Source organism: Halichoeres trimaculatus, unplaced genomic scaffold, assembly GCF_033239565.1.
Source record: "Halichoeres trimaculatus isolate MK-OKI-2021-1 unplaced genomic scaffold, fHalTri1.1 fHalTri1_scaffold_14, whole genome shotgun sequence".
NCBI lineage: Eukaryota > Metazoa > Chordata > Actinopteri > Labriformes > Labridae > Halichoeres > Halichoeres trimaculatus.
The window spans coordinates 2,988,291-3,001,552 of NW_027437192.1; the positions used below are offsets into that span (position 1 = coordinate 2,988,291).

Consider the following 13,262-nt stretch of genomic DNA (forward strand, 5'->3'; position numbering starts at 1 on the left):
CAACATAATCCAACTACTTTCTTGTTGCTGCAGCGATAACTTGGTAAACACTCCACTTTTAACACAGGAGCTCTGAGAACAGTGATACAGTGACAGTTTCATGTCTTCAAATAGAAGCGATATCATCAACATGCCCAGTTAACCACAACAAATGCTCAGACAATCACCAGATCAATGAAGAAATCCTGCCTTAGGACACTCTAACTGTTCAATGCTGACAGGATAAAGTCCAGACATTAGCATTCACACGCGCAGGCCTTCTTGATTGATTGGGGATGTTAATGAACACATGTGTGAAGGACTCTGCTGCTGAATCTATCCGAGCTGACAGCAAATTATGTCCGCATACCGTGTCTCTGATGTCCACCGCCAAGTGCAGAAGCCTCAGCACTGGATTGGCATTCGTCTCAGTCCACCCGCTGAGCTGCCATGGAAACCTGTGGTTGAAAAGGTGTAAACAGACCGGCTTTTTTCTCCAGCACCACATTTCCTCCTCAGGTGTAACCTCACCGTCTCTGAGAGCAGCTACTTACAGGATCTTCTTGTGGCGATAATGGTGACTGAAATCACACCAAACTAAGCGTCTCACTCTGTCACATTCAAGCGACAGGAAGAAAGCAGCTCCGGCAATTTTACACTTGCAGTCAAGCAGAAGGTGTAACGAGCTGTTGGCTGTTTGGGGATTTATCTGATCCCTGATCTGTGTTAGCAGCAGAGTGCCATGATAGTCTGCAAATCTTTTTCCTCTGATAAAACAGATCAACACGAGTAAAAAGGTTGTGCTACAAACAGATTTAGCTGCTCTGCCATGTTCAAAAGTCTGCAAGCCTCATGAGACTCTTTGACTCCTTTGCAATGGCTCCTTGTAGCTTTTGGATTCAATTAACTGCCGACGTGCAGGCTTCATACATGTGTGATGTGTGGCAAAACATTTTCAGCTAAAAAAGTTCAGTTGAGCAAAGATATTAACTTATGTGAAAGAATTTAAGTACAATTCTACACGTTTTGTGACATTTTTTTTCTCATGTTTGCAAAATCTTGACATCAAGGAATTGATCAATTTTTTTCACAATTTTAAATTTCAAAATCTTGAAATATATTTTGCAGTTTTTGCACATTTTTAAAATCTCAAGTTTTGTGTTATTTGCAAATATTCAAAATTTCAAGATTTTTCGAATATTTTGCAACTTTTTGAAATTTCAAACGTTTAAAAAAAATTCAAAATTGTTTGAATTTTTTTTTTTTTAAGGTTTCTTTATTTAAAAAAATGCTAAAATATATAATATCAGAAATATAAAAAAAATACTTGGAATTTGAAAAATTTGAAAACATTGATTTGCAAAAGAAATTTTTGTTTTGCAAATATTTAAAAAAAATTGCATTACTTTACAAAATTCAAAATTTGTTTTAATTTTTTTTCTTTTTCTTGCTTTTGTTTTAACATTTTTTAAATTTCAAGTCTTTGAATTTTTTTATGCATTTTTTCGAAATTTCTAAGATTTTGAAAATTTCAAAATTGTTTGAAATTCAATATCTTTCCCAATTTTTTTTATTTCAAAAAGTTGCAAATATTTCTTAAAGTTGCACAAATCAATAGATACTCTAAATTAAAAAAATGTGAACAATGATTTGCAAATAACATTTTTTGCCAAATATTTAGAAATTTTTGCATTTTTTTAAAACTCAAAATTATTCTTTTTTTTCAAATTTTTATTTATTTTCTCCTTTTTTTTTTTTTTACATAAATATTTCAAAATCTGTACATATTTAATAAATTCTGCAAAATATTTAAAATTTAAAACAACAAAAACTATTACACCACATGTAAAATTAATAGAACAAAAAAAGCATTTAGGTTTGATATTTTTTCACAAGATTTTTACTATATTCAGCATTTTTTATGCTGTATTGAGTTGATTTTGGGGCTCTGGAATGCCTTAAATCCAGTTGAGCTGATGTAAAACGGCTCCCATGAAAGTAAAAGTTTCAGATCCCTGGTCGTGTCTGGGATGTATCAATGCTCTTATCTGTCAATCACCAACCAACCTGACTATGATCAAAGTTTGTAAACAGCTCAAAGAATCACATATGGGTTTGTTGAGATCTAAAACAACATGTGAGACATTTATTTCTCTGAGAGCATCATTCAGACAAACTCCAAATCAACCTTCAGAGGCACCCTGAGCTCCCAGAATAAAACCGTCGACATGAGAACGAAGCCTCACAATCAACAAATACTCACACAGGATGGGTTTAACCTCGGTGTCAGCAGCACTTCATCCAGAGAAGAGCCACTTCTGGAGCGGCCTTAATGTCTCTGGAGAGTAAAAACCCTTCACGTGTTCCTGGTGTCATTCATGCCGTAGCAGCGCGGGCTATCACCGCCTCTCCATGAGACTCCCATGAGCCCCGGTGCCTGTCAGCGTGACAGACAACCTGCGCTGCTGATTGAGAGCGTTCAGGAGCCGTGTTCTGAGGGCACGAAATGTTTCGCCGAGTTGAAAATAAACCTCCTCACTTCATTAAAAAGAGCAGGCGGCGACCTGCGGTAACCATCCATCTGCAGGCGAAGTTGATTTCTGCGCATCGACGGTTTCTCTGACACTGTCATCAATCTGTCACATCTGCAGCAATCTGTTATTTTCTGCGTTAACTGTTTGTAATTTAGCTTTTCAGACTGACTCATCTGCATCTTTACAGGAAGCTGAATTTACCAGAATGTTTTTCACCTCCCCTATAATTAGAGGAGACAGAGAAACCCTGATTTACTTCGTTAAAGAGGGACTTCACAGGTGCTGGTGTTACTCTGAGGGTGTTATTGGAAACACTGCACAGGCTTTTCAGGTATCACAGGAAAAAAAAGGTGTTCAAACATCAGTTTTTCAATAGGCAGGTCAAGTTTTTCTAACAGTATTTTAAGAAGGAGCTCAATTAGCGTTTGCTAGAGATGAAGGTCACAGTCTGACTTTGCTGCAAAGCCGCATCAACCAGCGCTGGTTTCCAAAGCAATCAACTGTGTTTCCTCCTCACCCATGGTAACAATATCTGTTTGGTTACAATTCACAAAGGCATTCTGGGTAAAGCTTTCAAGCTATAGCTCCGCTAAATGGCTGGAAGAGGCCATGTCATGACCATGTCAGATGTTGCTAGGCGCTGCCCTGTTGGTTGGTTTCTTGTAATTTTTTCACCTCTTTTTCATCATTTATGTTTTTACTATTTTTGCTCCTGTGTTTGTCTGGAGATCCTACATGTAACCATGGCTGCATTGTTCACATGTGAAATCAGCTGTTAGCAGCCCATAGCATGTCAATGCTAACTGGTGCAAGGCCGGTTGTTTCCCCACAAGGTGAGGAGAAGGAGGTGAGGATGATGTGCTGGTTCTCAGGTGTGAGCTAAGAAGTGACGACATGGACCTGTCCTTCCATCCATCGTTATTGGGAACGTAAGATCTATCTCCATTAAGATGGACGAGCTAGCTGTGCTAACCCAGCAACAGAGGGAATACCAGAGGGCAGAGTAGCATCATGCTATTCACAGACATGGCTAACAGAGCTAACACCAGACACCAACACCACATTGGAAGAGCTTCACCTGCTGTGAGCAGACAGGATCCAGGAGACAGAGACTGAACAGACTGCTGAAGAAGCTCAGTCCTGGACCCTGTGGAGGTGGAGGCTGGCTGACTGGACAATGATGGACAAGCTGTCAGCATCTATTTTCTTATGGAGCTTTTTTTTCTATACACTTTGTTACTTTTGTTTTCTTGATTGCTGCTGTGATTCCTCCTGAAATTCCCCTCTTAGTCTCTCTTTGTCTCTTCAGCAACTGCTACTTTCTTGTTGCTGCAGCGATAACTTTGTAAACACTCCACTTTTTAGCACAGGAGCTCTGAGAAAAGTGAGACAGTGACAGTTTCATGCTTTAAAAAAGAAGCAATATCATCAACATGCCTAGTAAACCACCACAAATGCTCTGACAATCACCAGATCAATGAAAAAACACTTAGAAGCCTGTAGCATGTCAGTGCTAACTGGTGCAAGGCCGGATGTTTCCCCAGATGGACAGATTGAATGTATTCTCCAACTGCCACTATCATTTTACAGGATATCTACATGGCACCTTAACCTGAAGTTGTAACAGCGCCTTTAATGCAGCAACAGCTTTTCCACTGACTGATAAACAAACAGAAAAGTGTTGCAGGTTTGAAGATTTGTTTTAATAGAAATAAAATGATTTAAACCAGGACACAGATTGAGGCTTGAAAACGAGGCAGCCCCACTCCAACTGGAACAATCTGTCCCCAGTTTCAGCTGCTATAATCTATTCTGAGTGATTCCCCCACATCAGGTGAGCACACCTCCAGGTGAACTACTCATGCTCTCCTCAAAATGTATTTTTAAACTCACAGGATTAAAAAGTGAAATTTTCTTTCCTCTCCTTCCTCAATCTATCTGCAGCGAGGAACTGCAGAGTTGTCAACCTTCAACTTTAAAGTGTTATCCAGTAAGTGGTCTCATTTTATCCACACTGACCGCAGACAGGAGGGTTGATGTGCCCCACATCCTGAAATCAGAAGGATCCTTTTTGGAGTACAGATGGAACGGACTGAACCAGAAAACCTCAAATTAATGACATCTCGCTCCGCCACCTGAGCTGCAGACACCCAACCCCCACGCTGGTATTTCGCTCATTTGAAGCAATTAACGCACCCACACTCTTCACTTCTGGAAAGTTTCCAGCTCATGTGTCACTTCCTGTCTTTATGATGCTAATTTTAATCCCACGAAATGTCCCGCTTTGTTCACATCCTGTTTCTTCGCCTGAGAGGGTTTTTGATGCCGTCTCTTTTCTTCCCCTGACACACTTCCTCTCATCCTCAGTTCACTCTGAGTGCCAACACAGCTGCCGCTCACATGATACTTTTAGTGCTTTGCTCAAGGGCATTTCCACATCATCCTCTGAGATCAGGGTTTCACACTCACCCCGGTGAGTTGCCTTGAAGGAATTCACAGAGCAAACAGCTCCCCCTCCGCTGGGAAATGAGCGTTAAACACAACAACCACTTTGGTTAATTTAGACAAATATTCCCAGAGCCCGTCTGGCAGCAGGTTAGAAAACAGCTCCTGAATATTTGACGGTTAAAAAGAGGAAAACCTGAATCCCCCGAACCGTCCCCAGAGGAGCCAAAGAGCTGCTGCAGTCAATCAAGCATCCAGTTAAAAGTTTCACCTCTGCTCCTCTTCTCCTCCTCCCTCCACGCTGTCAGAGTCTCCACAGGGTGAGGAGGAAAACTGGTCCGTTTAAATATAATCAGAGCTCAGAGGTTTGGAAACACTGTACAGAAGAGCAGCACTCAAATGTTAATGTAGATATTTAGTTATCGTGCAAAACTGGTAATACAGGGATCGACTTCAAGCAATCACAAACCAGTGATTCAGAACTCTGGTGTTTTAGCTCCAGTATCCTCCTGCAAACACTGTCTGTGACGTTACATAACAATCCTCTACAGATAAAAACCTCCTGATCTGCATTCCCAGACACTGATGGTTTGTTCTCCTCCCACTTTGTCGTCTCAGACACACGGGTAAGGCTTCCTTAGCCGCCTCTAACTGGGTACCCTCAACTGTGAGCTCTGTTTTCATAATTGAAAACATATAAAACTTAACTTGACGTGTGTCTGGTTTATGCACCCTTAAGTTTGTTTTCTGTCAGTCTGTGTTGAGGTACCTCTAAGAGCCTATCTTTTAAGGGCCCAAGCCCCGAGAATCAAGGCTCGGGCCCTATTGAAACCCTTGCGATTCTTCTTCTTTTTCCATATGCGCCTTTAACCAAAAATTGCATGCCTTTCGCTTGGAAAAAAGGCGAAAACACCTAGCTCCAAAATTCAATCCTTGTGAGAAATGTATGATTCCACTGCTTGCCCAAAAATGAATGCTCCATAGCGCCCTCTAGGGGCTAAAAACTGCAGCCCCTTGGGCTACTTTATGCTACAGCCCTGAAATCTGGTGTACGTAACAATACGTACACCAGATTTCCAGGTGCCCTACAAAAAAGTCTCTTACAACTAACGTGATTTCCGAACACAAACTTTGCTATTTGGACCTAAACATCGTAAATGGGGATTTATAGGCTACGTGTTTGAACAAACTAGTCCGAAGATTTTTCACTTATTGACTCCAAACTTGGCTTGAGTATACTAGACACATTGAAGATCAATAATCATAACACAATTTTTATTTATTTTTTTTTTTTTTGCGTGTGGCTACAACATGGGCTCAAATTTCAGCATTTTTAAACTTTGTCCGATCTGCACGAAAAAAGGACACACATATTCAGTGTTGCGCTCCAGATGCAGGCATGTCATTATTTTCCCCTGAAAGTACAGCGCCCCCTAATCGTAATACGGAATCCCCCTATCGTGCAGGACGCAGAGTCGCAATGATCCGTGTTTTACTTTCAGCGTGGGTTCAATCCCACCAGTGGTAACTATTTCAAAATATCTGATTTTGTTGTCCTTCTTTTCATCATTTGTTCCGGACCTGTTTCAGGGTACCCTCAGGCCCCTTTTATCCTTTTATTCACCTGATCAGTGTTGACTTAAAGGTCCCAGATTATGCAAAAATCACTTTAAGTCTTTTAGTGAAATTTGTGGGTCTTTGTCTTTCCTCCCAGCCCACAAAATGTGATATTTAATGCCAAAACCTGTACTTAGTAGAGCTTGTGAATGTAAAATCCTGATCTAAAACGAGCTGTTTGGAATTTTGGGGATTTGCCGACGACAGCGATTCCCTTTTTTGACCAATCAGGAGCAAGTCTGACCTGATTGGTCAACTGGAACAGATACCCCCTGAACCCCCTCCCAGCCCACTCCCCTCCCCCTAAAGTTGAAGAGCCATCACTGCTCTGTTTTTGGCTGTAAACAGCCACATAGTTCCATGCTCAAGCTTCCCATCTCTGAAGAAGACAGACTAAGTGTCTAGAGTTCATTTATCAGGAAATGTTCCAGCTACACTCCGTAAAACTGTGCATGTGTGTGCTAGTCACTTCACGGCCGACTGCTTTTCCAACTTTGGACAGTCCAACAGAGGGCTAGCCAATAGACTGGTCCTGAATCCAGGCCCACTACCAACCATCCACCAACAAACCTGGGACCCTGGAAATGTGAGTATTTTAAATGCTGTGTGCTGTGGAGCAGATGGAAGAGCTTTTCCTCAGTGTCCCCCCTGTCTCGGTGTTAGCTTCAGGATGCTAACTTTAGCTGCAGTTAGCCTGTTGTTTTGGCCTGTAATGTTACGGTAAACAAGCTTCTCTGTTTTCTAAACATTGTGCACTCGGAGCTCGTGGCGTCGCTCTCAGTGACGCTGAAGAGCGGGGCGGTAGCAGCGGTGGCTCATTTACATATGAAGGCCACGCCCACTAAATCAGAGCGTTCTGAACAGAGGGGCTATGAGAGCCTGGAAACAATGCTGCTGTGCTTGATTAATTGGCTTTTTGGACCAAAACATGTTACTACCATTTCATGAAGACGTCAATGATCCAGATTAAACTGCAGAAAAGGAGCAGGATATGGGACCTTTAAGGTAATTCTAACACCTTTTCAATATCTAGTTTCAACACATATCAATGTGTCTAAGGGTAGCCCTTATCTATCCAGAGCTTTGCTGTTTTTGCCACTTAAATGTTCCAAATCTGTTTCAACGTACCCTGTATCACTTCATCCTTAGTGGACTGTGTTAGCTGTGTTGCTATCCTAACTCATCTCCTCGTCATGAGGGTCTGGTGGTCTGATGTGGACCTGGGCGGGTCTGGATGGAACATGTTCCACTCACAAACCACAGAGTCTCACTTTTCAAAGCTGAATGTCAGAGCAGGAGGCGAGAACTGCTGCGGTTGTTAAAAACGACTACAGAAACAATCCACCTGTTTCCAGAGCAGGATGACTCAGCTCTGTGGGTCTGCCCTGAATGTGATCCCATCATTAAAGCCGCCTGCCACTATTTACCTTTCAGCAGCACCGCTCTGCTGTTTGCTCGCTGCCTCTGCTGTGAGGATGGCATCCAAATTCAAAGTCACCCTCCCTCCTTCCCTCCTTCCCTCCTTCCCTCTTACCTGATTCTGTCGAGCGCTCGGTGGGTCTGGTTGCCGTCGCTCTGGCAGTTCCCGGCGTACTGTGACCGGCTGGTGGCCCCTTGGTCCCTCCGCAGAGCCATGGCGCCGTGGGTGAGCACCGAGACGCCTTTGGCAATGCGCCTGCAGGATTAGGAAGAGAACAAATGAGACGGAGACGCTGGGACATATTCAAAGGACTTTTCTGACACCGCTGAGGTCCGGGGAAATTTGGGACAAAGGGAGGCCGAGGCTGTCTGGGAGGAAGACTGTCGCTGCATGAATAAAGGCACATAATGGAGAGCAAGCAGGTTAAGGCTTAATGGCCCTGAACATATGGATGAATGGACGTCTTACCTCAAGGCTGCCCTGGATGAAATTTTAAATAACTCTCATCTTTGCTCTTCAAATTATGTCTGGCTTGACGGAAATGGAAAGTAATCACACCGACTGAGACGCTGCTGAAATGCCCAATTTCTAATAATTAGGTTTTTGTATTGGTTGTGTTGCACTTCATTGCACAGGGAGCAGTGAATCAAGACTTCAAGCAATAAGCAAAGTGTCTCCTTATCGTCTCTCAATTGGATTATGAGTATGTGACAGTTTTACTGTTTGCTTCACTTTGGTTTAAAGAAAATAAAGTTAAAGAAGAAGAGTGTGTTCTCAGAAAACATCGCTGTAGAAATAACAAAATGTGGATTATAAGCATGTAAATATATAAAAGAGAGACGATTTCAAGATGACTTGAGCCCTGTTTCAACCAAGTGGTCCAGTACGGATCAGTGCTGTTTGGTACGGGTCGGATCAGTAAAGCCTACAGGGATGGGTACCTTTCACATTTGAAACGATACGGTACCAATGCCTACCGCTCCATGTGATGTTGAAATGACGTATATTTAACGTCATTTTTGACATCCTGAAGGTGCAGATAAAGTTTTTATTACGTCTTTTTCGGACGTCGTATGGAGGTCAGGTTAACATCTTAAAAAAGTCTACTAATAACATCCGAATGTTGAAATCCCTTTTGAACGTTTGATCGATGTCTAGACTTGGTCTGCAAATGATGTCTGAATGCTGAACGTCATTATGACCTCCAAAAACAGATTTAGATGTCAAAATTTGTACCTATTTCGTATGTTGCTCTGGCATCCAGATATGGTCTTTGACGGACCGACCCAACACTGATGTGACCTGCATGTCTCTCTGAAGTCCGATGATTGGAGGGATCTGCCAATCGGTATCAGTACTCAATAGCCCGTTTCCCCAAAGCGGTTTAATTTGGTTCATCTTGGTACTGCGCACATTTTATGGCAATTCCTTTTACTAATCCTGGGACAGATCCCCAGATGACCGAGACGAGCCATCCCACTTTTTGGGACCCTTCAGTTGGGGTGCCACACTAAACTGATCCAATCCCAGAAAGTGGAGCTGGAAACACAGCAGTCTGTTGATTGGTGGAAAACAGTGGCGGCTGCTGGTCAGTCAAGGGGACGAAGCTCATTTTTTTCTGGCCTACATCATAAATTTGTTTATTTATGTAAACACAAATTCTACCCTCCGTTCCTTTTCAAGAAAATGATCTCGATGTCGTACCAACCAGGTGTTTTCTCCAGGGATTTTACCGATGTTCTCTCAATGGCCAGCAGAGCTAGACTGTTTAAACGACCTTGGCCCATTGTGTTGCAGGTGTAAGACTTGAGCCGCTTTAACCAGGAGGAGCTCCTCTCTACACCTGCAGGCTGTAAGTGTGAGTGACAGGGGGTAAAGCTCCTCAGCTGGAGCTGTAGCTGCTTATTGGTGAAAAGAGAGAGAATCTTTAAACACAACACTCGTCATTTTTAAGAAAGGTAAACTCTCTGGGGATCGATAAAACCTCAGGATCAGTCCAGAACAACAGAGAAGACGCTCCGGAGGGTTATACTTCAAAATCCCTGACTGGCTCGTTTCACGAATAATCAAAAAGGGATTCAGCCTCAGACAGATCATCCAATCATCATGCAGAAGCCCAGCGTCCAGGCCAGCCCACTGCCTCATAGACCCCCAGAGACGCTCAGCATTTATCCAATGACCGTCCAGTTAGTGGAACAGCCCACTCTACGCTTCTCCGCTGAAGTCAGAAGACACTCAGCGTCCGACTGTGTTAAAGCGCTGAGACGCTGCGGGGATGAATGAGAAGGAGGTGGAGCCAGTTACCTGTGATAGGAGCTGATTCTGAATTAAAGACGAAGGAAGTCTAGCGCCAATGAAATGTTCACACAGCAGAACATATCACCACTTTTTTTTTAGGGACTTTTAGGGGGAAGCTGAGCTTCTCTTGCAGTCTTAGAGTAATCACCACTTATGGAAAGAATCATCGACAGCGGCTGCTGTATTTCTCCTGGTGGCTCACAGCCTTGGTTATGCTGTTATTTAACTGATGCAGCTATCAGCATCTGGCTGACATGCCTCCTACCAGGAGGAGGTGCAGTTGGCTGTGGAAACACAAACAAGGACCAGGATCAAACGAGCCAACCCGTACTGAACCATACTGATCTAAACCAGACAGCTTGGTGGAAATGGGGCTAGTGCTACAGATTTTGAGTATATTTGTGTGTGTGTTAATGTGGTAATTAATACTAAATGTTTAATGATAACATCTCTTAGACAGCCGATACGGATTCCTGATCCATTTTTTGGGTTTGGAAATGAACTTTGCTGAAGAAGTGAGAAAGTGAAGCAGCACATTTTTTTTTTTGAGTGCATTAACAATACTAAATAGTAAATAATAATAGTCAAAGCTTATTAAGTCCATTTAACTAAGTCCAGCTTGTTTTGAAGTTAAACCCTCTGGATCCCAAATCCATCGGCGGGATTAAAATACCACTGTTTTTTAAAAGACTGGCATTTACAGCCATTAGTCCAAGCAAAAAACTGAAAACACTGGGGTAATTGTCAGCTTGATCCTCAGCATGACGACCCAGTATCTGCTGAATCTAGAGACGACTTTCTTTCCTGGAGTCTCCCACTTCCCAAGTCTCAGAGCAGCAACATCAGGACACGTGAGGCTAACTGTGAACTTCCTGTTACACCGTGACCACAAATCGATTTCACCGTGAGCAGAACAGGAAATCTGCGGCACCTTAAATCATGAGCAGAGCACTTCATGAACTCCTGAACTCGTCTCTCCTCACCTCACGCTCATCCCTCTCCAGCTTGTTGGAAGCTGCCGGAAGACGACTTTATTCAAATGTTTTATGAGGTTCTCATCATCAGACGTCTTCCCTGCTTCGCCCTGCTGTTGCTCTTAAATATTTATTCTACATAGTAAAAGTTAGTGACATGCACAATCAGACGCTGAGTTTACAGCCGTAGTAAAGCAGAGCTTCGCTTCCTGCAGATCAAAGACAGATCTGGATCAAACCGTCCTGAGACTGAGGCCAGAGGCTCTGATGCATTTTGTTTATCAGAACAGAAGCTGCTCGGTGCATGAATTCATTTAGAAACAAGATGTTCAGATGAAGTCATGCTTGGAAAACTTCCCGACTCCAGCTGCTTCGTTTGTGATTCAGCATCAGCTGACTGGAAACATCCAATCAGATCTGTACAGGTGTCCAAATCAGCCTCTGATTTCTGTCACTCTTTGTTTTCCTTCCTTCCCAGCTTCCTGTTACAGTCCCTACCAAGAGTTTATCTTACATTAAGTGTTAATAACACCAGACCAACACTCATGAAATCTGAGCCCACATGGACGACAAAAATACCAAAGTGGGAGGTGGTGAGACCAGAGTGAGACAAGAGCACAACTTTCTGCATAAACTTTGTATCCTGTTGTATAACCAGGCATTTGTTCAGCCTTATATTAAAATTTTCTGTGACCTCCTTCCCACATTAGACACTGCATTAAGCTGCAGATAACAATAACAATAAATAATACATTTTATTTCAAGGTGCCCCAAGGAGGTCGTACAAAACACAGTTTAAAAACACTTCAACAAAAGTTTAAAAAGAAAATTGTTTGTGTCAGCTAAATGACAGTAATACTGTTCACTGTTCGCTCTGTGTTAGCAGTTTGCTTAAGATCTATGACTGCAACTTTTTGGATCAATCAGAGAGATCAGTGCACTGCGGACATATACACTTGAGAAGTTGTTTGACTTTTACCTGGGGGAAAGGTGAGTCCTGTCTTTCACTTTAACTCCCTCTATTCCATGAGCTGAGCCCTCTGTTTAGCTTTGAAGGCTGCAGGTAATCAGATCAAACTGGGGCATACTATCTTTGATCAAGGGAAAAAGTCTGGAAAAATTTTAGCATGGCACATAAAACAACTTCAAACTGAAAGAACTGTTATTATTTAAACAATAATGATATAATAATAATGTTGTTATGATAGATCCTATTAAAATTAACAGTAAACTCAAAGATTATTACGCAAAACTCTAAAGATTGGAATGTAATCCAAAATTACTAGATCAAAGTATATTTTTAGAACATTTCAATATTCCTGTTATTAACAAAGTACATAACAGTACATAATATCTCTGTTGCAAAAAAAAAAAAAAGAAAATGAAAGAAAAGAAAAGAAAAAACACCAAAAAAACAAAAACAGGGAAAAGTAGCTAAAAGCAACAACTATAAATAATAATAATAATAATAATAATAATAATAATAATTTATATATATATATATATATATATATATATATATATATATATATATATATATATATATATATATATATATATATATATATATATATATATATATATATATATATATATATATATGAAACAGTAGCTAAAAGCAATAACTATAAATATTAAAAATAACAAAAAAAAAAAAAACAGGAAACAGTAGCTAAAAGCAACAACTATAAATATTACAAACAAAAAAATAAAATTAAAAAAGAAAAAAAAACAGGAAAGAGTAGCTAAAAGTAATAACTATAAATATCAAAAACAACAACAAAAAAATCAAAAAATTAAAAAAAGGAAACAGTAGCTAAAAGCAACAACTAGAAATATAAAAAACAAACAAAAAAAACCAAACAGAAAACAGTAGCTTAAAGCAATAACCGTGGGGCAGCTCCATTTGAAGCCCTAAAACAAGCAATAAAATCTTAAAATCAGTTTTAAAAGTTACAGAGAGCCAACAACGGCTCAACTTTTGGTAAAAGAAGA

General features: G+C 41.2%; 1 protein-coding gene across 2 annotated transcripts in view; it reads right to left on the reverse strand.

Moving 5' to 3' along the window:
• grin2da (glutamate receptor, ionotropic, N-methyl D-aspartate 2D, a) overlaps positions 1 to 13,262 on the reverse strand; it is a 317,004-nt gene that overhangs the window by 140,440 nt on the left and 163,302 nt on the right. For both annotated transcript variants that reach the window (XM_074686909.1, XM_074686908.1), the window contains one exon: positions 8,110 to 8,250. In XM_074686909.1, the coding sequence (XP_074543010.1) occupies positions 8,110 to 8,250 (141 nt within the window). The remainder of the gene's footprint in view (positions 1 to 8,109; positions 8,251 to 13,262) is intronic.